Genomic DNA, 25952 nt, shown 5'->3' with positions numbered 1-25952 from the left:
TGGGTAGAGCAGGTGCAGGGTGTTTCTATGGACTCTTTACAGTTTTTCCTCATTGTTTTAAAAATGTGCTTCACAACACCGTGTGAGTTTGCCTACCTGGGTACTGAACTCTGGCGTCACCAAAGCGCACACTGATATCCAACTTTCACAGATGTTAGTCCATGTTACTTGGGCCATCATTAAGTAGAGATCTCATGGCAGAGAAAGCTTACCGCCCTTCATCCACAGACCTTCCTCAGTCAGCCGGCTCCCTGCGTCTCGCACTCCACTCCTTATTGGTTCACTTGATCCTGTAGGGATTTAAGAACACAAGGAGTGACAGAAGTCACTGACGTGACCGGTGTCACCGAGGCATGGTCTTTATGCATGGTAAAGGACTCCTCAACTCTAGGCCCGTTTACTGCTTCTTGGTCAGCTGCACCTGTGCGGGGATCTCCATCCGATTCCATCAGCTCAGATCTAGACTTTCTTTTCGGCGTACCTAGCTTATTTGACAACAGGAAACATCTACATCCTACATACATTTTGACTATCTTACCTACCTCTGCTCCACCCATCTAGAGAGGCACTTACGTCACTTCTTGCTGTACCGATAGGAGGGGAGGGAGTGGCCTAAATTTAGATTACCTCATGTTGTGTAAACTGTGGCATATCCAGTGCAGAATCGACCACCATCTGATTCCATCTATAAAAACAAAGACTAAAAGAAATATGCATTAGATCATTCCTATAAGAGACATATTCCTACATTCATAATAATCCAATAAACATGACATAACTGTTGCAAAAGAAAGGCCAGCTTGAAAGCCTGCTTTAAAGCCTATCCAATATGTCTGCTGCTGGAAAAATGCAATAGATATCTACTTCATCCCTTTTTATATACTACTTTGGCAAAATATATAGATCCATAACAGTAAACAATATGATTAACCAACAAATAAATATAACTTATACTCTACTGGGAAATTTTGAAACCTTTACAACAGGGTTCATAGATATTCTGTATCTACAAAAGAAAAGGAAAATAATCAATATTGGTATTTTGTATGCAAAAATAATACAAAACAAAAACATAACCATAAAAACAAAAAAAACCCCTAATTTGTATATTTTAAAAAATATATACTTTTCCCTGCAAAATTAATTCAATTATTTAAATAGCAGCAGAATACTATTGATAATCTCCTATGAAATTTTGAACTCTAAGGATAAAACAAAACCCACTCCACCAGCCGGAAAAAGCACTTGTTAGTACATAAGACAGAAACAGCTTTGCAAATCTGCTGAAACTACTTTTTTTTTTTTCTTTTTTTTTTTTACTTTTCTCTACTTCCTTATTTTTTTTTATTTTTTTTTCTCTCTGCTCTCTACAACTTGTGACTAGCAGCAGCTTACTGAAAACACTCCCACACATCCCTGCGCTGACTTATGCCCCCCCCTGTCTCCTTCGTCTCCTTCAGGATGCGCGATGTTAGAACAGCTGGTGGGAAAAACAGATACAAGAAAAAAAACCATGGGCAGAACTTTCACTATAGAAATATATAAAATATATTTCTGTACCGTGTCAGCCAGCAGAAACAAAAGTACTACAGAAACATGTATTATAGAAACCCTAAGATTGATGGAGTGGAATGGAGAGCATCATTAGAGCGGGGTAGCTTGGGACTGGAAATCACTGCAAGGCTATGTGCTCACAGTGCGTTTTTCGCGGCGTTTTTGCGCGTTTTTCGGGTGCGTTTTTGGCCTTAAAACTGCAGGACTTTGCTTCCCAAGCAAAGTCTATGAATTTTTATTTTTGCTGTCCGCACACATCTGTTTTTTTTACCTGCGTTTTTGAGTTAAAAAAAAATGGACATGTCAGTTCTTTCCTGCGTTTTTCTGCGTTATCCGCCCATGCAATGCATTTGAAAAACGCAGCAAAACGCAGAGATCAAAAAAGCAGCAAAACGCAGCCAAAAACGCACCAAATCGCGGCAAAAACGCATGCGCATTTTTGTATGCGTTTTTTCGACGCAGGTGCGTTTTTGTGCGTTTTTAGCGGCCAAAAACGCACAAAAATGCAGCGTCAAAAAGACGCAGTGTGCGAACCTAGCCCAACAAAAACAAGCAGTCCGGGGCTCCCCCTGTGTCATTAGGGAAGGTTGGGGCAGACTCCTGGGTGCAGCCGGACTGTGGGCAGTATCTTGGGAAATCTCCTGGGACTGATTTAAAGGGATACTGTGATACTCTGGGAAAAAGCACACCAGGCTTCAGGTAGATCATTACTGGATCTACAGGGAACACCTTTATTGTAAATTTATGTGTTGCAAGTTTTGGTTATGGAGGGTACCTGGCCAAAAACTGAGATTTGGGGGCATGACACTTTCTTTGATAGTGACCAGGCTGACCACAACGCCAACAATTCTGTTGCTGGCTCTGCTGGTTTTGTTGATTGGGAGCTACATATATGGGGTTTGGGCCCTGTCGGGGCATGGGCTGTGGTGGGGGCTGCACCGGCGCGGTTGTATACACAAGGGCCAAAAACTGTCTCCTGCTTTTACTTTGGTGAGATTATCCAGGTCCTTCGAGCAGCTGAATATAACTGATGGACCTGTAGCATCTTCCTATAAAATCGCATAGGGTTAATTTCAGGATCTGGCAGGCAGGGGATTAATGTCGCTGACTGGATGGGTTTGAAGGGGACATTTAAATGAGGGCTGTTCCTCATTAGATTCAGGGTAAGGCTCACTATGTGTCCTAGGGGAAGGAGGGGAATCCAAGGGGAGGGGATTGGTAATTGGGGAGTGTGACTTGCAGACTGGCCGGTGAGGGGAGAGACGGCATTGCAGGTATGGGAGGGAAAAGGGGTATGAGTGTGGAAAGGGTTAAGAAATGCTGTCTAGTGACTGCAGCATCTGTGAATATCTCCGGGACAGGGGGAATAGAATGGAGATCAGGTTGTGGGGCAGCAACAAAACAACCTGTCGGAGGACCCTCAGATCAGTCCTTAGACTCGGGTAACATATAGAAAAACACAACATCTCCTCGCTCATCCTCCTTCTTTGACCTCAATATATCTTTCTGATAGCAATATCTGCGTTATTCTGTTAAACAATTCAGCATCAATTAACAAGTAATACTCTGAAAATTTACGGGGCATGTCACACGGCTAAACGGTCTGCAGCACGTGCCCCTCCCTAAGGAATGTTTACTAAATCCATTCTGTGAATCGTTAGGTTTCTCAATCTTGACTTCTCCGTTCTAAACATTTTTACTATCTTGGTGGTGTTTGGATTACACTAATATATGACGACTATGCGGTGTAAGCGTTAAAGCCCGGCCGGAACTTAAGGCCACACCTCTACGCTAGCTGGCAACTCCTCAGCTATATCTCTCTCAAACCTGGTCACAGATCTTTCTAAAAATTAGCCCACTGATCTTTCAAAAAATTGATCACAGATCTCGCTAAAAATTAGAGCACTGATCTTCCAGAGCTTGGTCAAAAACTAGCCCAAAACTTTAGTCACAGATCTTCCCAAAAAAAAAAATGGGTCACTGATCTTCCAAAGATTGGTCAAAAATTATTGTAATAAGGGTCCCGTGTCACGGAGGAGGGGTACAAAATGTATTCCCTCCGGACTTGATCAGCTGCACCAATATTTTTTATTGTCCTAACTCACTATCTTCGGTCACGTGAAAATCTTCCGTGTCACGGAGGAGGTCGTACAAGAATGCATATGCACATACAAACAAGTCCCGGCCTCCGGACTTGGTCAGCTGTACCAATATTTAAACGTCCTAACTCGCTATCTTCGGTCACGGGAACCCCCCCGCGTCTTTAATTACAGACCGGGTCAGTCTAACTAGCTATATCCAGCCACCACCATCTTTCCTGCCCTAACAACCGTCCTCTGGATCCCGTGTGACACTCGATCCACACCTCATGGCTGGGATCGTGCTCTGAGCTCCAGCGGGCACTACCCCTGAGTCACAATCAGGTACCTTTTAACACCGATAAGGACACACAGCCCGTCACTCCCTCCTCTCCAAACCAACCACAGCGGCAGTGAATACACAGTATGTAACACCTACCGTGGGATGGAGATGATCAGTCTACTTGGAGCGGAGGGAGATCTCAGTCCGTAACGTCCAAACCATCGGTATCTCCAGGTCAGCAGTGCGTCCGTAGAGCCCCACGCTGGTGCGCCAAACTGTCAAGGGAGGAATTTGCGTTGAAGACTGCTAATGGAGTCCTCATTTGGGATATCCAGAGACGACGCCGTATAAGCTGTGTATCGGTGCCAATATATATATATCAATGTATATAAGACAAAGAACACAGACATGCTCTCGGAAGTGACCGCACCCAGTACCGTCCCGGCTCCGGTGATCCGTCCCGTCCAGGAGGAGGCTCAGCAGGTGAGGACCCCTGTAACCATATCCCACGCCTCGGCTGAGGCTGCGCCGGGTCGTCGCTGTGAGGCAGCACCCCAGGCCATGACACCGCGGGACCTTCCACAGAGGGCGCCAGTAGTGGGCAGTGTGAAGGAGATCCTGCGGGGCAGGGAGACGCCCCTTACTGGGACAGGGAGCCGAGCCAGCTGGGCCGGGAAATCGCGGAGAGGGAGAAGCGGAAGGCTGAGATGATAGCCCGCACGATCCAGGAGAAGGAAAACCTCCGCAGAGCCACCTTCCGGGTACGGGGCCCGATATATGAGGGTCAGGTGTGAAGATTCGACCCCCGCCGGGGGTATGGATTTATTTTCGAGCCAGGCCTGGAGGCTGAGGTGTTTGTAGCCCGCCGGGATGTCAATGCCCATCTACCAGAGGGCCACCCGGGCCGTAACTTGCTCCCAGGCGATCTGGTGACATACACGCGGCACTGTGGAGAGAGGGGCTGGTATGCCCTGGATGCCAAGCTGAAAGGAGGCCAGGAGGCCCAAGAACCGGCCCAGCCCCCTCCTCCGTCCTACGGTGTGGACTTGAAGTGAGGCAGCGGTCCCTCCGTTGCACCGTTGTCCCCGTTGGGACCATCAGTACCGTTACCCTGTTAAGTAAATGAATGAATCAGACAGAGCAAATAACCTGATTGACACCGTGATTGACCCGGCCGTTGCCGGCAAGTTGCCCCCGCAGGGACCCTTTTGTTACCGTTGGCATGAAGAACTCTTCATGGACATGCCTGAGAACTTGCAGGGCACCCACGAACTGGTGGGATTGTACATAAGTTTGGGGCATGTTTTCCGTTGCCGCCTCCGAAGAGGCAGGTTTGGAGGATGGGCCTGGAGGAAAGTGATGGCCCAGGCCCGCCACTACCGCAACCGGTGGCGATCCTCCGGGGGTCAGTGGTCCCCATGGACATGGGATCCCCTGAAGTGACAGCCGGGTGCGAGGCACCGTACCCGTTCCCGCTCGGGCAGCCTGGATCAGGACTGGGGTTGTCAAGGGAGGAATTTGCGTTGAAGACTGCTAATGGAGTCCTCATTTGAGATATCCAGAGACGACGCCGTATAAGCTGTGTATCGGTGCCAATATATATATATATATATATATATCAATGTATAGAAGACAAAGAACACAGACATGCTCTCTTTTCAGCCAGCGTCACCAACTGACTCATATAATACGATAGATCCAATTATACAGTAAGTAAGCATGAATAACCTTGAAGCTGACGAAGGAGTGCTTTCACTCCCCAATTTCTCACATCACACTCCTGCCCTTCCGTACATTCCTTTTGTGTGAACATTACTGATAAGAGTTTGTAGCTTCACATTCTGGCTTCATCATCTCTGGTTAACTCCTTCATGATTATACAACTTTGAATTATACTATAGGTCTGTGCAATGGCTACATAGACAGACAGATAATTATACAACTACATTTTGATTATTTATATACACAGATATTCTTATTACGTTTAAACAAACATACTACAGCTCAGGTGACCTCCACAGGGTCAAGGGGTGCTGCCCACTTCTTAGGGGCAGCATCAGGACTAGGTTGCTTGGGTGGGAGAGCGGAAGCCGTCCGTCCGTTATTAGTAAAAATGTATATATATGTGATTTGCAACGTTTAAGTGACATGCCTCCCGTAAGGGAAGATTTGAAATCCATACTGTGTTGTTTTTATATCTTTACAGTTGAAAAGAAAAATAAAACCGGTGATGGACGGGCAGCCCGCGGACGGTCTGCATTTAACCAAGGGGGAATGTGGCGCCCTGGACTAGCCAGGTCGTCACAGGTACTGCAACACACACCCCCACCCCGAGACAGGCACATCAGCCAGACACAAAATCCTTGTTGCCTCCCTCCAGGGGCTGATGTCCACACCAGGTGGGGTGGAGCCAGGCGGTTGGCCCCACCCACTGAGGAGTTCACAGTCCTGGAGGCTGGAAAAGGAAGAGAGAGATCAGTTAGGGAAGTGCAAGAGAGAGGAGTGGAGAGTGAAAAGGAGTAAACTGACCGTGTCCGGGTGTGTGGCCCAGGCACTAAGAGCAAGGTTGGCAGACGGTGGTGGCCGTCTGCAGGAGAGGAGAATCAACGCGGAACCGTAGGACCGGGGTCAGGCGGTGGCCCGCTGGTACCGAACCGGGGAGCAAAGTGAAGCCAGCACACACCGCCAGGGCCTGCGGACCCCGACCAGGCTTGGAGTCACCGTTAAGAGGTCAAATCCGTCAGTGACCGGAACCCCAGGGGTTTCCTAACAGCCAAGACCCGATAGAAGGCAACCGTCCGACCAGTAGAAGGAAATACAGCTACCGCCACAGCTAGAGTTTCAAGGGCCAGAGCCTGCGGGCAAAAGGCCTCCTCCGGCACATACACACGCTGGGAAGCGGGTTACCGTTGGGAAGCCATCGGGACCGAACATACATAAAGGTGCAGGGAAAGGCAGACATCACCGACCGTCCGGGAGAAACCACAGCAGCCGGCTGCGGGACCCGTCCATCCAGCCGTTTGGTTTACCAGAGACTTTGCGTACGTTTGTGGCTGAGTGAGTACAACCGTGCCATCCGACACTGCGCTGTGCAGTCCAGGCGATCCTGCACCTTGCCAACCCTGCCTCCCCGTCACCTCACTGGGCCCCGGGACCACCAACCCCTACCCATGGAGGGGGAAAACAACATCCCAGCTGCTCCCTGCCATCGCTCCCGAGATCCCCGTCACCAGCAGCGGTGGTGCCCAACCTCACCACAACCCGTGGGTGGCGTCACGGACTAAATCCCCCAAACCAAAAACCCCTTTCACTCACGTGCGAGCAGCGCCGCTCGAGTCCCCGGATCCGGCCCACCACTCGAGCCACCGAGCAGCCATCGCAGCAGCGCCGGACCCGAGCATTAGCGAGCGCAGCGCAGTGGCGTCCTCCCCGTCCGCGACACTTAATATCTCAAAAGAAAGCTAATGTTGTTCTTCAAAATGTATATTTTATACATAATTGTTGTTATTTTAAGTCAAACTGAGTTACAACAGCTTTTAGCCCCAAGAACGTGACCTGGTACCACTAGGAGCAGACTTCGTATATTTTGTTATTAAGTGATAAATTTAGTTTTTTTGGGTATATTTTTGAGTTTAAAGTAGAAATATAACAAAAAAATAAGTAATACTGATAAGTCTAATGACATCTTTTATTTTAAAATATAAAAATGAGGTAAATAGTACATACAAAACATACACAGAAAAGATCCAGACGTAGCAGCTACATGAGCTGATAATGTTACATAGTTATCTCATCTATTCTAGAGCTTTTGTTGTAGTTTTTGAAAGGTCAGAATCTAATGCTCGGCATTTGCTGACAACTTGCAGGACATATTGCTTTTGTTCTTCATCTTTTGTCAGAAGGTCGTTAAAGTCGGTTATTAATTTAACCCCGCGCTCACCCATATCATTAACTACTTTTAATGCTTTGACAATTTTCAATCCTTCTTGGAAGTCCTTATTTTGAGGCCGGGTGTTTGGATTTTGTCTTAGGAAATCTGTTTTTATATTAAATCGGTCAAAGAATGTAAATGTTTCTTTGGTAAGTAAATTTACCAATCCTCTTGTAATTTATCTTTCCTAACTTTTGGATTTACAGCCCTCGCGTGCTCTGATCTGTGCTACTGAGCAATTTATTAGCCATTAACAACTTTTCATCGTCTGTAATGGTGGGATCAAAAAACGATAATCCCACCAACTCTGCATTCAAATACCACAAATGGTTGGAAAACGTGGTCAGGGCTATTTCTGCAATGTCGTTGTCACATTCTTTATAGTCTAAACAGACTATGCAAAATACCTAAATCTTGCTTTGGCGCAAGATGAGCTTTTGGAGCATTGAACCAAGCTTTACAATAAATTTTAACTAGGAAAACAGAAATGGCAGCACACAACTTTTTTCTTCTTTAGACATCTTAAATTGACGACGAAAAATGAACATTTTTAAGCAGTAAATAGCCTTTGCCATCCGCCTAGCGTGATGAATGGCTCCTGGAGTTCTAAAACCCACAACATTGCCGTGTAGTGATCCAACAAATACGAGAACCAACTGCAACAGCTCCTTGTAGTCATCTCTGGGGCGGCTCGCAGTTAATTTGGTCTTGAATTCAGCAGTAACATTTGCAATTACTTCTGGAGTTAGCTGCTTTTGTATTAGATTGTCACTGATACCTGTGTCGTATTTTCCTTTGTCTATCTTGGGCCACGCAGTGAGGAATCTTTTGAAAATGTCTGGATGAGGTCCAGTGGTTGATCCCATTTTTGTGTCGAATACGCCTCTTAACACAATTTCCAAGATATGGTGACGGCAAGCTAGGTGTAGCAATTCTCTTCTTAACATTTGCTCCAATAGGACGCATGCTCCTTTGAGTCTTCCCGTGTTCGATGCTGCAGTGTCAAAGCACATCGCCTTGACGGTGTTGGGAAGACCCCATTCCTGTCGGCATTCATATACGGCTACGGCTTGCTCCTTTCCAGAGCTGCTTGCTGTTACAGGAACTCCCAGCAGCTGTTCCTTTTTGCCATATGAAATAGCAGTAGCTATGCGCTCACATTGCTCATGTTTTAAAACACCCGGTAAAAGTTTACCGTCCCAATGGACAACCACGGGCTCTTTTTCAGGAATGTTTATGTGGCGCCCTGGACTAGCCAGGTCGTCACAGGTACTACAACACAACACCCCCACCCCAGATAGGCACATCAGTCAGACACAAATCCTTGTTGCCTCCCTCCAGGGGCTGATGTCCACACCAGGTGGGGTGGAGCCAGGCGGTTGCCCCCCCCCACTGAGGAGTTCACAGTCCTGGAGGCGGGAAAGGAAGTTAGTTGAGATCGGAGTAGGAGTCAGGAGAGGAGTGAAGTGGTGGGAGAGGAGCAAACTGACTGTGTCCGGGTACGTGGCCCAGGCACCAAGAGCAAGGTTGGCAGACGGTGGTGGCCGTCTGCAGGAGAGGCAGATCAACGCGGAACCGTAGGACCGGGGACGGGCGGTGGCCCGCCGTTACCGAACCGGGGAGCGAAGTGAAGCCAGCACAAACCGGCAGGGCCTGCAGACCCCGACCAGGATTGGAGTTGCTGTTAAACAGGTCAAATCCGTTAGTGACCGGAACACCAGGGGTTTCCAAACAGCCAAGACCCGATTGAAGGCAACCGTCCAAACAGCAAAAGGGAAATACAGCTACCGCCACAGCTAGAGTTCCCAGGGCCAGAGCCTGCAGGCAAAAGGGCTCCTCCAGCCCATATCCACGCTGGGGAGCGGGTTACCGGTGGGAAGCCATCGGGACCGAACACACACAAAAGGTGCAGGGAAAGGCAGCCACCACCAACCGTCCGGGAGAAGCCACAGCAGCCGGCTGCGGGACCCGTCCATCCAGCCGTTTGTTTTACCTGAGACTGTGCATCCATTTGTGGCTGAGTGAGGACCACCGTGCCGACTGGCACCGCGCTGCGCAGTCCAAGCGACCCTGCACCTTGCCAGCCCTGCTTTCCCGTCACCTCAAACGGGCCCCGGGACCACCAACCCCCCTACCCACGGAGGGGGAAAACATCTCAGCTGCTCCCTAACAACGTTCCTGGGATCCCCGTCACCAGCAGCGGTGGTGCCCACCTTCACCACAAACCGTGGGTGGCGTCACGGACCAAATCTCCAAACCAAACCACTCCCTTTCACTCACGGGCGAGGAGCGCCGCTCGAATCCCCGGATCCGGCCCACCGCTCGAGCCACCGAGCAGCAGCAGCAGCAGCGCCGGACCTGAACGTTAGCGAGAGCGACGCAGCGACGGCTCCCTCCCCGCCCGCGAAATTTACTTTATCAAAAATTTTTTAGTATATTGTTCTCTGAACATTTGCCTTCTAGAATGTAATAAAGTTTTTGAGACTTTGTACTCAAGAGGGTCAAGGTTTAGTGCTTCTAGAGTAGCCATTAAAATTTTCGTGGCATTTCTGTCGGATACCTTACATCAATCTAACACAATGGATAATTTCATGTTTAAAATCTCTTTAACGCCCCTTGCAAATGAAACTTTCATCCTCTTGCTCTCAGATGGTCCTGGATCTTCTGCAGCTTCTTCAGGGATGTCCATTTCTTCCAAGCTCTCAAGTTCCTGGTAGATGCTGTCCTCTTCAGTATCTTCTTCTTCTTTTCCTTCTTCGAGCTTGTCTTCATCATCCGTCTCTAAGAAGCAACAAAAGAAAGAGAAAAAAAAGAAGACTATAAAAACTTGTCGTTTTAGCAGAATAGTAATAATACATAGGTACTAAATTACCTACTTCTAATTATCAATAGCTATTATTTTAAGAATATAAACTCAATCATAAAGATGCCAAATGATGCTCTCATGTACAATTTTCTTTCAATTATAATGAAACTATTTACTTATTTGTTTATCTACTTTTTAGAATAATAATAATAAAATAAACTCACCAATATCAAAAGTTTCTTCTTGGATTTGTCGGTTCATTTTTGCAAGTTCCTTTTGCGCCTTGATTTCTTCAGCTCGAGACAACTTGAGATCCACTCCAGCCATGGCACCTGGGCGGCCTTCTGCCTCTGTTTGACGAGAAACGCCTTATCTTCTTCCGATTTCATCAGAGCCAAGGCATCTTGTTGAGCAATATCAAAGAGATCATTCAACTTTTCAACAAACTGTTTAAATTTGTTCTTGGCCGTTTCCGATGTTTTCTTCCGGTCTTTTTGAAGACTTCTCCACTCGGCGTGAAGTTTTTCCAGCTTAGTAATTGCATCTTGTTCATGTTTAGTCGGGATTCGAGCTTTCCCCCAAAAAATGTACACTTCTCGTATGGTCAGTTTTGCTGATTCTCTTACAGTTAATTTCACAGTACATAAATTATAAAATAAAGCACATAAGACTTGACGATTTGAGGGTAGTTTACAGCCGGTGATCTGGTGAATGGGATAGCCCACAAGAAATATTTTATCCTTGTTCCGGCTTTGTACACCTGATGTGAATGCCATTTCAGAGTCCAATAGATAAATATCAGTTAACTAGAAAAACGAAACAAAATATATTACAAACTTTAATTTCAATAAAATATTTTCAAATATCTTTTAAAATAATACTATAATAGCTATAAAAACAATAACACACACACTTGGAAAATTTAAAAAAAAAGTTAAAATATCTTCACTGGATAATTGTTCGATCTAACCAACTCAAAGGCACTTTAGAAACTAAACTGAATAAATAAAAGGTCGGTTGTACGCTGAAGTAAAATCACCATCCCTAAATTAGAAATTACATGTGTCGCGGGCGGAGGAGGGGACGCGGCGCTCTCCCACTGCTCGGGTCCGGCCGCTGCTGCTGCTCGGTGGTGGCTCGAGCGGTGGGCCGGATCCCGGGGACTCGAGCGGCGTTCCTCGCCCGTGAGTGAAAAGGGTGGGGATTGGATTGTGGGGATTTGGTTATTGTCCGTAACGCCTCCCACGGTTGTGGTGATATTGGTGACACCACCGCTGCTCTGGACGGGGATCCCGGGAGCGATGACAGGGAGCAGCCTGGATGTTAGTTCTCCCCTCCGTGGGTAGGGGGTTGGTTGTCCCGGGGCCCGGTGATGGGGTAGGGATGGATGGCAGGCGGGTTACGGGGCCCGGCGAGGTGCAGGGTCGCGGGGGCGGCGCTGTGCCGCTCGGCACGGTGGTACTCACTCAGCCAATGATGAGGACACAGTTCTCAGTAAAACACACGGCTGGATGGACGGGTCCCACAGACGGCTGCGGTGTTTCTCCTCCCGGCAGGTTGATGGTGACTGCCTTTCCCTGCACCTGTGTAAAGTGTGTTTTGCCCGCAGGCTCTGGCCCTGGGAACTTTAGCCTTGGCGGTGACTGTGTTTCCCTCTAACGGTTGGACGGTTGCCTTCTGTCGGGACTTGGCTGCTGGGAAACCCAGGAGGTTCCCTTCACTAACGGATTTGGCAAATTCACGGCGACTCCTAGCCTTGCCGGGGTCCGTAAGCCCCTGCCGGATGGTGCTGGCTTCTCTTTGCGTACCGGTCCGGTACCGCCGGGCCACCGCCCGTCCACGGTCCTTACGGCTAGCTCCAATAAGCCTCTCCTGCAGACGGTCACCACCGTCTGCCAACCTTGCTGATCCGTCCGGGCCACACACCCGGACCAACTTCAGTCTGCTCCACTACCACTTTTCTTTCTTTCTTTCTTCCTTCCACTTTCAACTCTCAAACTGATCTCTCTGCTGTTCCCGCCTCCAGGACTGTGAACTCCTCGGTGGGCGGGACCAACCACCTGGCCCACCCCCTGGTGTGGACATCATTCCCTGGAGGAAGGCAACAAGGGTTTTTGTCTGACTTTGGTGTGCCTGACCGGGAGTGTGGGGTGTGTTGGTGTTGTTACCTGTGGCCCCTGGCTTGTCCAGGGCGCCACATTCCCCCTTAGTAAAATGCAGACCGTCCGCGGGCTGCCCGTCCATCACCGGTTTTATTTTCACAACTGGAAAAGATAAACAGTAAACAGATTACAAGCATAATAACATCTTCCCACATCGGGAGGTACTCTTACTTAAACGTTGCAAACGGTAACGGCTTCCGCTCTCTCCCACCCAAGCAACCTGGCCCTGATGCTGCCCCTAAGCAAACAGGCAGCACCCCTTGACCCCAGTCCTGCACCAAGCTGCCCAAGCGGGTTCTGTCCTTTTCAGGGGACCCGCGTCCATGGGGACCCCTGAAACCCCTCCAGAGGATCGCCACCGGTTCCGGTGGTGGCTGGGCCCCAGCCTGCTCCACTGCGGGCCCTTCCTCTAATCTGCCTCTCCGGAGGCGGTCACGGTTTAGCCAACAAAAACATTTTATTTACAAGCCACAAGTTTGTGGTTGCCCTGCTAGTTCTCGGGCTTGTCCGTAGCAGTTTCTACGCAGTGGTTTGTAAGGGGTCCCAACGGGGACCAGTTGCCAGCAACGACCGGTTTCAAATCAAGGTTTTCAGTAAATCAGGTAAATTCTCGGTAATTATTCTTATCATTCTTTAAAACTTGTAAACGGTACTTTCAACACACTCAGACACGGTCCCCCCCCCTCTAAAGAGTAGTTTCCCTGAACCTAAGTGGGGGTCTACCTAGGTTAGGACGAGTGGACCTCCAGGGTCCGGTGTCAGTGGTAACAGGCAGTGGGGCATAGGGAACAATCAGTTCCTCTTCCCTGCTATCGTGTGGGGCAGGCGGAGGCATAGGGGAGCTGGGTACAGGTTCATCCCTGGGCACTGGTTCATGGTTGACCCCTTCCATCACTTCTTCATCCACCGGTTGTGGGAACAGTATCACTGGAAGAATCACCGCACCGTTCTGTGTAGGCCAGTCTGCTGGGAAATCACCCATCATGGTGTGGATTACCTCTTTTGCCTTCTCCGCCGGTCTGGGAACCGGAGCTTCAGCCGTTAGCCTCAATGCTGGTGGGCACTTCTTTAGGTGGTCCCGGGAAACCGTGGCCAAAGTGCCCCCCTGGTCACGACTGATCTGGTAAGCCTTCCCATTTTCCCATCCTGTGGGCTGTATGACATATGGGGTTTGCTCCCATTGATCATCCACCTTTTTCGTTTCAGCACTACATCTCCAGGCTGGAAGGGACCAGCAGACGCCTTCTTGTTGAAGCGCTGCTCCTGTTGTTCCCAACTTCGGCTCAAGTTCTTTTCAACATATTTCTGGACCTGTCGGTACTGCACCCTCCGTCGAGTGTCCCATTCAGCTGTCGAAGGGAGTGCTTCTGGGGCCTCCAACCCCATTTCCAAATCTACTGGTAGCCGGCCGGGGCAAGCCCTCATCAGGTATGCTGGGGTGCACTTCGTTGAGCTGGAGGGGATGTTGTTGTACATATCGACCAGGTCAGGTAGCTTCTCCGGCCACAGGTTCCGCTCTTCTAGCGGCAACGTCTTAAGGAGGCCCAGGACCAGGTGGTTCATCTTTTCGCACATGCCGTTGGTTTGGGCATGGTAAGGCGTGGTCCGGATTTTCTTGCAGCCGTACAACTGGCAAAATTCTTGGAATACCTCCGCTTCAAAGGCCGGGCCCTGGTCAGTAAGCACCTTCTCAGGGTACCCATGTGGTCGGCAGAAATATGCCTGGAACGCTTTAGCGGCGGTACGGCCGGTTAGGTCCTTGACTGGGACAACCACCATGAACCTTGAATAGTGGTCTACAATGGTGAGAGCGTAGGTGTACCCACTTCGGCTGGGGGTGAGCTTTACATGGTCCAGGGCAACCAGCTCCAGCGGTTGATGTGTAATGATCGGGTGTAGGGGTGCTTTCTGGCTGGCCTCGTCCTTCCTTCTAAACGCGCAGGAGCCACATTCTCGGCACCAGGCCTCCACAGATTCCCACATTCCACTCCAATAGAACTGCTCTCTCAACAACATCTCTAGTTTCTTCCATCCGAAGTGCCCCGCACCATCATGGTATGCTTGCAGGATGGTGGGCACGTTAGCTTGGGGAATCACCAACTGGCGGATCTTCTCAGGGTCTTTGGGTTAATTAGCTCACGATACAACATCCCCTGGTGTAGGTACAGCCGGGTCCCTTTCTCGCCACAGGCGCTGGGCTTCGGCCGGAGCGGCAGGGTCTATCCCAGCAGAGCCCTGTTCCACCAGGATCTTGACTAGGCGGACAGCGGGTGCCTGGTCTTGAGCTTCCTGCCACTCCTGACTGGGCAGCGGGTCCAGGTTCACCCGTTGTTGATGGACATGCACCCTCTCAGTTGGTGGCTGGTGAAATGCAGGCAACTCAATCTCTTCGAGGTCATCATCCTCGGACCCCTCTTCTGACAGGTGGGGCATCCGAGAGAGTGCATCAGCATTAACGTTGGTACGGCCAGCCCTGTACTTAATGGTGAAATCGTAGTTGGCTAGCCTGGCCACCCACCGCTGCTCCAACGTGCCCAGCTTGGCTGTGTCCAGGTGGGTCAGCGGGTTATTATCCGTGAAAGCGGTGAATTTTGCTGCTGCCAGGTAATGCGGAACCGCTCGGTGATAGCCCACACCAGTGCTAGGAGCTCAAGCTTGAAGGAGCTGTAGTTTTCAGGGTTCCTTTCAGTCGGTTGGAGCTTTCGGCTAGCATAAGCAATCACTTTTTCCTTTCCGTCTTGGACCTGGGATAGGACTGCCCCAAGCCCACATTGCTGGCATCAGTGTAGAGGATGAATGGGCAGCTGTAATCAGGGTACGCTAGGACCTCCTCTCCGGTCAAGGCCGCTTTCAGCTGGCGAAGGGATTCCTCATGCCTTTCTTCCCACTCCAGTGGGGTTCCGAGGGGTCTACCACCTTTGGTCTGTCCCACGAGGAGGTCTTGCATGGCAGCCATCTTCGTATACCCCTTGATGAAGCGGCGGTAATATCCCACCAGACCCAGAAACTGCCTCACCTCCCTCACTGTGGTCGGCCTCGGCCAATCTTAGATGGCAGTGATCTTCTCGGGGTCGGGGGCGACACCTTCTGCACCCACCACATGCCCAAGGTATTGCACTCTGGGCTTCAGCAGATGACACTTGGAGGGCTTCAACTTCATCCCATACTTGGAAAGGGACGCGAACACCTCGGACAGGTGCTCCAGGTGAGCCTCGTACGTCTGCGAGTACACAATCACATCATCTAAGTACAGCAAGACGGTCTCGAAGTTTAGGTGTCCCAGACAACACTCCATCAGCCGCTGGAAGGTTCCGGGAGCGTTGCACAGCCCGAACGGCATACTGTTGAATTCACAGAGTCCCATAGGAGTGGTGAAGGCAGTTTTCTCTCGGTCCTCGGGCGCCAACGGCCACCTGCCAGTACCCGCTGGTGAGGTCAAGGGTAGAGAAGTAGTTCGCGGTTCTCAGCGCGGCCAGGGACTCTTCAATACGGGGCAGAGGGTAAGCATCCTTATGCGTTATTTGGTTAATCTTCCGGTAATCCACACACATCCGCATGGTGCCGTCCTTCTTCTTAACCAGCACCAACGGGGCGGCCCAGGGACTACAGCTGTCCCTAATAACCCCTGCCTCCCTCATGTTCCTCAACATGTCCTTGGCACATTGGTAGTGTGCGGGGGGAATAGGCCTGTACCTCTCTTTGATAGGGGGATGTTCACCGGTGGGGATATGGTGTTGGACCCCTTTAATTTGCCAAAAGTCTAGGGGATGTTTGCTAAAAACTCACTCGTACTCCCGTACCACCCGGTATACCCCTTCTTTATGATGTGTAGGGGTATCGTCGGTGCCTACGTGTGCTGTCGACACCACTCGTCTAACTCCCCTTGGGATGGGTGAGTGCTGGCAGTAGGTGGTGAGATCAGGGGAACGGCCTCGTGGATGGTGTGGGGATCCAAAGTGAGCAACTTGGCAAGTGTAGCGTACCGGGGAAGCCTAACCTCTTCCTCCCCGCAGTTCAGCACCCTCACGGGCACTCTCCCTTTCTTTACGTCTACCACTCCCCGGGCGGCCATCACTGTGGGCCAGTGTTCAGAGTGCATGGGTTCTATCATGGCAGGGTAGTCACGCCCCTGGGGCCCTACCGCTGCCCTACACCCAATCATCATCTCGCTCCTGGGAGGTACAATCAAGGGGGCCACATCCATCACTCTCACCCCACCAATCTCTCCTTCTGTCGAGTTCACATGTTGGCGGTACATCAGGGCCCTGATCTCACGCTGCACAGCTCTCTGTCGGCTCCCCGCCGCCGTGGCTGCCAGCTGCTGCAGTAGGGTCAGCACGTCACTCATACAGTGCTCCATCACGTTAGTTCCTAACACTACCTTCGGGTTATGATCACTGGGTTCATTCATTATCACAATCATACCCTGGTGTTGCAGTTCAGCTCGTCCCACAGTCATGGCCACCTGTTTGTACCCCACCTGGGTCAATGGGAGTCCATCAGCAGCAATCAGTGTTATACTGGCATCTGGGGGAGCCAGTTCGTCTTTTCCCCAATACCGTTGATACAGTGTGTAGGGTATAGTGGTTACCTGTGATCCAGTGTCCAGGAGAGCCATCACCGGTGTGCCGTCCACGGCCACGGGGATGATGGGCCGGGCCCCGATGTACCGGTCCCGCCAGTCTGGGGGGCAATGGGGTTCTACTCCTGGGGATTGGCCCGTGGCCCCAGGGGTTGCTCGTTTAACGGACACCGTCGGGAGTAGTGGCTGGGTTTGCTGCACCTGTAACAGATCGGGGGTCCATACCGTGAGTCATTGGCCCTTCTCTGCTGCATCCAGGGGACGTCCTCAGAGCTGTCGGCGAGCTGCATCTTCACCGGGGCCTGGGATCTGGTCGGAGGCTGGAGTACGGCGAGGATCTTAGCGAGGTCCCCATCCATGCGGCGGACCTGAGCAACGAGTTCTTCCATCGTTCCGCTTGGGGCTGCAGGTCCTGGAGGTGCTGTTGGGGTAGGGGCCACCACAACGGGGGCAGTCTCAACCGGCCATGGGGCTGGGTCAGGGGATTCAGATGCGGGGGGTTGCAGAGCTTTGATGGCCCGTTCCTTTAACACGGCAAAGTCAACATCAGGATGTTCTAGGGCCCACAGCCGAAGTGGTTTGTGGTCCTCCGAGGATCTCATCCCCTGCACAAACTGCTCACTTAACATTTTGTTACTGTCCGCATTGTTGATGGTGTCCACCCGCTTCAGTGTGCGGAGTGCGGTTTGCAGGCGCAAGGCAAAGTCCCGAATGCTATCTGCGGGCCGTTGCCGGCATTGATAAAACTGCATCCACAGTTCTGCCTCAGTACGGGTCTCAAAGGCAGTCTGTAGCTTCTCAAAGATGGTGGCTACAGAGGACCGGTCCCCCTCGGCCCAGGTCTCTGCCCCAGCACTAGCGCTGCACGTTGCTTATCAGTCAGGGGGTACAGTTCCAATAGCGGACTAAGCTTCTTCCGGAAAACCTGCAAGGCATCAGGTTTCCCATTGTACTGTGGTAGCCAGGCAGCTCCGGGCACATAGGGCAAAGAGAACGGCATCACCTGAGCGAGAAATGGGGACGCGGCGCCTCCCGCCAGCGCGGCTGGGACCTGGGCAGGCCCATTCCCATCCACAGGTGCTCCCACGACTGCGTCCGCCGCTCCTCCAACGGCTCCGTCGGGTGCAGACATCTTGTTTCCGTCCCCCTTAGTCTGTTTCCGGCTCCTCCTCTACAGGGGCGGGGTTTAGGCCTTCGCGCCTCCACTGCTCGAGGAGACGCTCGAGCGGGAATTTTTCGCGCCCAAGATGGCGGCTTCTCAAAATTTTCGGCCGGACACCTCCGTTGGCAACAAGGCGCACCTCTACCAGACGGCAGAGCGGTAAGATCCTGTTCGTGACGCCAAGTTGTCGCGGGCGGAGGAGGTGCGCTGCGCTCACCCACTGCTCGGGTCCGGCACGGCTACTGCTGCTGCTGCTCGGTGGTGGCTCGAGCGGTGGGCCGGATCCCGGGGCCCCGAGCGGCACTCCTCGCCCGTGAGTGAAAAGGGGGTTGATTGTGGGGGTTTTGATATTGTCCGTGACGCCACCCACGGCTGTGGTGATATTGGTGACACCACCGCTGCTCTGGACGGGGATCCCGGGAGCGATGACAGGGAGCAGCCTGGATGTTAGTTCTCCCCTCCGTGGGTAGGGGGTTGGTTGTCCCGGGGCCCGGTGATGGGGTAGGGATGTATGGCAGGTGGGTTACGGGGCCCGGCGAGGTGCAGGATCGCGGGGGCAGCGCTGTGCCACTCGGCACGGTGGTACTCACTCCAATGATGAGGACACAGTTCTCGGTAAAACACACGGCTGGATGGACGGGTCCCACAGACGGCTGCGGTGTTTCTCCTCCCGGCAGGTTGATGGTGATTGCCTTTCCCTGCACCTGTGTAAAGTGTGTACGGTTCGAATGGGTTCCCACCGGTAACCCGCTCCCCATGCTTGGATATGGGCTGAAGGAGCCCCTTTTGCCCGCAGGCTCTGGCCCTGGGAACTTTAGCCTTGGCGGTGACTGTGTTTCCCTCTAACGGTTGGACGGTTGCCTTCTGTCGGGACTTGGCTGCTGGGAAACCCAGGAGGTTCCCTTCGCTAACGGATTTGGCAAATTCACGGCGACTCCTAGCCTTGCCGGGGTCCGTAAGCCCCTGCCGGATGGTGCTGGCTTCTCTTTGCGTACCGGTCCGGTACCGCCGGGCCACCGCCCGTCCACGGTCCTTACGGCTAGCTCCAATAAGCCTCTCCTGCAGACGGTCACCACCGTCTGCCAACCTTGCTGATCCATCCGGGCCACACACCCGGACGAACTTCTGTCTGCTCCACTACCACTTTTCTTCCTTCCACTTTCAACTCTCAAACTGATCTCTCTGCTTTTCCCGCCTCCAGGACTGTGAACTCCTCGGTGGGCGGGACCAACCGCCTGGCCCACCCCCTGGTGTGGACATCAGCCCCTGGAGGAAGGCAACAAGGGTTTTTGTCTGACTTTGGTGTGCCTGACCGGGAGTGTGGGGTGTGTTGGTGTTGTTACCTGTGGCCCCTGGCTTGTCCAGGGCGCCACACATGCACCCTGTGTATAACATATAAATTTTAAAGAACAACATTAGCTTTCTTTTGAGATATTAAGCGTGATTTTATTATTTACCGTTCTGGAGTTATGGCTCCATATGTCAGCTTTTTGGCCAAAAATTTGGATTTTTTCAAACTTTGAGCAACGAGCGGCACGGGTTAACGTCGTTTGATCGAGCTCAAATTTTGGCTCTCTCAATAACTGGAAAGGGGAATCGTTTTTTTGGGGGTCCAGACGAACAAGATTCCGTCATTTCCCCCCCCCCTATGAGATCCGGTCACCCTAGTGTGCACAGATGTTCCCCGTCGCTCACCCTCAGTACCTGCAGATCAGCTTGATTATCCAGATTGTGGTTAGATCTTAAGCTGGGTTCACACATAGCGACAGCGACAACGACGTCGCTGTTACGTCACCATTTTCTGTGACGTAACAGCGACCTTGTATGTCGCTGTTATGGTCGATGCTTAGCTGTCAAACACAGCGACGCAGCAGCGATCATAACGTCGCTACATGTGCAGGGAGCAGGGAGCCGCGCACACTGCTTAGCGCTGGCTCCTTGCTCTCCTAGCTACAGTACACATCGGGTTAATTACCCGATGTGTACTGCAGCTACATGTGCAGGGAGCAGGGAGCCACGCACACTGCTTAGCGCTGGCTCCGTGCACTCCTAGCTACAGTACACATCGGGTTAATTACCCGATGTGTACTGCAGCTACATGTGCAGGGAGCCGCGCACACTGCTTAGCGCTGGCTCCCTGCTCTCCTAGCTACAGTACACATCGGGTTAATTACCCGATGTGTACTGCAGCTACATGTGCAGGGAGCAGGGAGCCGCGCACACTGCATAGCGCTGGCTCCCTGCTCTCCTAGCTACAGTACACATCGGGTTAATTACCCGATGTGTACTGCAGCTACATGTGCAGAGAGCAGGAGCCGGCGCTGGCAGCGTGAGAGCGGCGGAGGCTGGTAACGAAGGTAAATATCGGGTAACCACCTTGGTTACCCAATGTTTACCCTGGTTACAGCTTACCGCAGCTGCCAGATGCCGGCTCCTGCTTTCTCCTTGCTTCATTTCGTCGCTCTCTCGCTGTCACACACAGCGATCTGTGCGTCACAGCGGGAGAGCAACAATAAAAAAACAAACCAGGGCTGTGTGTAACGAGCAGCGATCTCACAGCAGGGGCCAGATCGCTGCTCAGTGTCACACACAGCGAGATCGCTAATGAGGTCACTGTTGCGTCACCAAAACCGTGACTCAGCAGCGATCTCGCTGTGTGTGAAGCACCCCTTACACATAACGGCCCTGATGACCTGGGGCAGCAAACACTCTACTACTAATTGCAAAATATAGACAAGTCCTGAAAAATAATCACATCTGATGGGACGTTCTGCTCACACGCAGGTGGAGCATGAGATGGATCCAGATATCTGTGACACCAGTCTCATCGTGATGGTTGTAGCACTTTTAGCAGGAGGAACTGAAACCACAGCGTCCACACTGAAGTTCATGCTGGTGCTAATGGCCCACTATCCAGATGTCCAAGGTATGAATCTGTTATACTCCGGAGCTGCACTCACTATTCTGCTGGTGAAGTCACTGTGTATACACATTACATTACTGATCCTGAGTTACCTCCTGCATTATACTCCAGAGCTGCACTCACTATTCTGCTGGTGCGATGACTGTGTACATACACCGTGTGCAGAATTATTAGGCAAGTTGTATTTTAGAGGATTTTTTTTTATTATTGATAAACAACTATGTTCTCAATCAGCCCAAAAGGCTCATAAATATCAAAGCTTAATATTTTGGCAGTTGGAGGGGTTAATATTTTTGGCAGTTGGAGGGGTTTTTAGATTTGGCTTCTTAGGAGGATCTGTTTGTGCAGGTGACTATTACTGTGCAGAATTATTAGGCAACTTAATAAAAACCAAATCTATTCCCATCTCACTTGTTTATTGTCACCAGATAAACCAATATAACTGCACAAAATTTAGAAACATTTCTGACATGCAAAAATAAAACCCAAAAAATGAGTGCCCAATATCGCCCCCTTTCTTTCTGATGACACTCAGCAGCCACCATCCATAGATTCTGTCATTCCTTGATCTGTTTACCATCCACATTGCGTGCAGCAGCCACCACAGCCTCCAGCCACCACAGCCTCCAGCCACCACAGCCTCCAGCCACCACAGCCTCCAGCCACCGCAGCCTCCAGACACCGCAGCCTCCAGACACCACAGCCTCCAGCCACCACAGCCTCCAGACACTGCTCCCAGAGGTGGACTGTTTTCCCTCCCTGTAGATCTTACATTTTATGAGGGACCACAGGTTCTCTATGGGGTTCAGATCAGGTGAACAAGGGGGTCATGTCATTATTTTTTCATCTATTAGACCTTTACTGGCCAGCCATGCTGTGGAGTAGTTGGATGCATGTGATGGAGCATTGTCCTGCATGAAAATCATGTTTTAACTGAACAATACCGACTTCTTCCTGTACCACTGCTTGAAGAAGTTGTCTTCCAGAAACTGGCAGTAGGTCTGGGAGTTGAGCTTCACTCCATCCTCAACCCGAAAAGGTCCCACAAGTTGATCTTTGATGATGCCGGCCCATACCAGTGCCCACCTCCACCTTGCTGGCGTCTGATTCGGAGTGGAGCTCTCTGCCCTTTACTGATCCAGCCTCTGGCCCATCCATCTGCCCATAAAGAGTCACTCTCATTTCATCAGTCCATAAAACCTTTGAAAAATCAGTCTTAAGATATTTCTTGGCCCAGTCTTGACGTTTTATCTTATGTTTCTTGGTCAGAGGTGGTGGTTTTCAGCCTTCCTTACCTTGGCCTGTCCCTGAGTATGGCACACCTTGTGCTTTTTGATACTCCAGTAATGTTGCAGCTCTGAAATATGGACAAACTGGTGGCAAATGGCGTATTGGCACCTTCACGCTTGATTTTCCTCAATTCATGGGCAGTTATTTTGTGCCTTTTTTGCCCAGCACGCTTCTTGCGACCCTGTTGGCTATTTGCCCTAACTCCCTTGTTAGATATAAAATGACATGACTGCTGAGGCAACATGGTAAGGTTTATTTTCAGTGAAAATCCTAGGTTCTCTGGCTGGTCTCCCCGAGATCAGTGATTATTTTGTCTTGTTAGTCTACTAGGCATTGCTCCCACCTAGCCAGAATCCTACTCCATACTGATGAGGGGCAATACCCCAAAACAGCTGTCTGTGGATGGATACCTGGCCACTTAATATGGTTGTTATGGTGGTCTCCTAAAAAGGGCCACTCCTTGGCTAGGTCCTTCCCGAGGGATATCTGGCTATTTTCTGTGTCGAGACTCCTAACAGAGGCTCCATGGACCTTTTTTATTTGCATATTTCCCAGGGGGCAATGCACCTAGGCTTTCACTGTGTTGAGCGCCCTCTATGGCTGCCGGCAGTGTTTTCTCTGGCTGGTCTCCCCGAAATCAGTGATTGTTTTGTCTTGCTAATATATACTACCAGGAGTCCATACATTCTATGACCTCACTCATATCCATACATCTCTTATGTGTTACCACTAGTGAAGGCACAGAATTGATCCCGGATATCTGGCCGGACGCCGATCCCCATATAAGTTTATGCTCTTAAAAATTGTGGTAGAAGGGATAGGGGGGTAGCAGCAAGCACGCTGTACTTACCGAGGCTCTGGAGCAGCTGTAACTGCATTTGGGCGGCTCATTCTTCTTCTAGAGCTGCTCATTTACCTTCATGCATATTCACTGCTTTCCCCGCCTATCGGCGTCTGTGATTGGTTGCCGTCAGACGCGCCCCCAGCCTGTGTGACATTGTGTCTGGCTGCTTGCAATCACAGACCCTGTCTGCGGGTCACTGTAGATTTGAGTAAAATAAAATAAAGAAATAAATTGTCATAGGGTCCCCCCATAATATGATACCGATTACAGCTAAAGGCCATGGGTACAGGCTGCAGCCCCCAGCCATGTGCTTATTTTGGCTGTGTATAAAAATAAGAGAAACCGCTTTTTTTTAAATTATTTAAATAAATAATTTTAAAAACCAGTGTACGGTCCCCACCAATTTTGATACCCAGCCATGATAAAGCCTACAGCTGGGGTGGTATATTCAGGGTGGGGAGTCCCATGCTTATTGATCCCCCCTGTCTAAAAATAGCAGCCTGCAGCAGCCCAGGATTGTCACATGGATTAGATGCGACAGTCCCGGAACTTTACCAGTCTCTTTCTGATTGCCCTGATGTGGTGGCAATAGGTGTAATAAGGAGTTAATGACAACTCACAGCTGCCACTATGCCCTAAATTAGTAATGGCAGGCGTCTATGAGACCCCCCTATTACTAATCTGTATGTGAAAAGAAATAAACACAAATACCGAAAAAAAAAATTATTTGAAATAAAATCACCCTCTTTCACCAATTTATTAACCCCCAAAACACCCAGGTCAGACATAATCCACATGAAGTACCACGATGATTGCAGCTTTTCTACATCTGAAGTCCTAGCAAGCAGCCATAGAACGTGATCACCTGCTATAAGCTTCAAGCAGAGAAGGAATGAGACACATGATGAGAGGTTCTCCCAGTAATCCACGTGTGATCGCAGGTAACCTCACCTGAGGTCACTAAGTTTAATGACGTCATATGACATTACCTACGGTCACAGATGGAGGACCATGGGAACCTCCAGCTGTGACCTGAAATAACCTGAGTGGCGTTGCCGCTGATCGCGTGGCTCAGTCTTTGCCTGAAGCTCATAGCGGGCGGTCATGTTCTATGGCCACTCGCTGTGACTTCAGATGTAGCACAGCTGGAATCATGGTAGGATCTTGTGTGAATTATGCCGGACCTGGGTGTTTTGGGAGTTAATAAAGGGGTGAAAGAGGATGTGTTTGTTTGTATTTACTCTCAAATTAAGGATTTTTTTGGTGTTTGTGTTTATTTATTTTGATTAGTAACGGGGGCGGTCACATTCATAGATGCCTCCAATTACAAATCTAGGGATTAGTGGCAACTGTGAGCTGTTATTAACCCGTTATTATCCGGATTGCTACCGCACCAGGGCAATCGGGAAGAGCAAGGTAAACATCAAAGGTACATCAAATGAATATGACAATCCTGGGCAGCTGCAGGCTGCTATTTTTAGGCTGGGGAGTCGAAAAACCATGGGTCTCCCTAGCCTGGGAATACCAGCCCCAACTGTTGGGCTATATATAATAGCTGGGTATCAAAATTGAGGGGGGTTTGCACGCCTTTTCATAAATTATTTATTTAAATAATTAAAAAAAAATAGCCTCATGCGGTTTTGCTTACTTTGATGCACAGCCAAGATAAGCGCACAGCAGGGGGATGCAGGCTGTAGTCTTTATCTGTGCTGGGTATCATAATATGGAGGAACCTACAACAATTTTTCTACCTATTTATTTATTTTTATTCCAATCCACAGTGACCCGCAGACAAGGCCTGTAATTGGTTGCAGTCAGGCACTGTCACACAGGCTGGGGGTGCTGTCTGACTGCTAATGTGGCGCCCCTGACCTGGTCAGGCGCCACTGAGTACTGCACCCATGCTGGGGGCAGTACAACACAGGTATTCCCAGAGGATGAATAGGGTGTGGACACACAAACACTCAGTAACCAGGGGCACACACACTGCTAGAGGGGACCCCTGAGCAGACTCAGGGAGGGGGCATGGCCCTCGCCTCCCAGCTAGTGGTGGGTGGTGTCACTGGGAACAGGGAGTCAGTCAGTGAGAGGAAGTGAAGGAGAGAAGTCGCGTCTGGTGACGGTAGAGCAAAGTGGAGCAGAGCCCTTCCAGACACTGCACCGTTCGTGGCTGCTGACGGGGGAGAAAGGGCTACTGGTAGTGCCGCCCGAAAACCACCTGAGGCCGGAGTACAGAGAGGTGGCTGAGTATGGGGACTGCCAGGAGACCCTGCCCGCACGGGGTACAGTTACCCAGAGCAGGGGCCCATTCAGTTGGCCTGATTCACCTGCCGGTGA

General features: G+C 50.6%; 1 protein-coding gene across 8 annotated transcripts in view; it reads left to right on the top strand.

Annotated features, from left to right (window-relative positions):
* The window catches only part of LOC142316932 (cytochrome P450 2C3-like), a 217685-nt gene that overhangs the window by 165771 nt on the left and 25962 nt on the right, over positions 1-25952 (top strand). For all 8 annotated transcript variants that reach the window (XM_075352714.1, XM_075352707.1, XM_075352709.1 and 5 more), the window contains one exon: positions 21343-21484. In XM_075352714.1, the coding sequence (XP_075208829.1) occupies positions 21343-21484 (142 nt within the window). The remainder of the gene's footprint in view (positions 1-21342; positions 21485-25952) is intronic.

This window comes from Anomaloglossus baeobatrachus, chromosome 6, assembly GCF_048569485.1.
Source record: "Anomaloglossus baeobatrachus isolate aAnoBae1 chromosome 6, aAnoBae1.hap1, whole genome shotgun sequence".
Classification (NCBI taxonomy): domain Eukaryota; kingdom Metazoa; phylum Chordata; class Amphibia; order Anura; family Aromobatidae; genus Anomaloglossus; species Anomaloglossus baeobatrachus.
The sequence above is the reverse complement of the archived record's forward strand: the minus strand, read 5'-3'. Positions and strand labels throughout refer to the sequence as shown.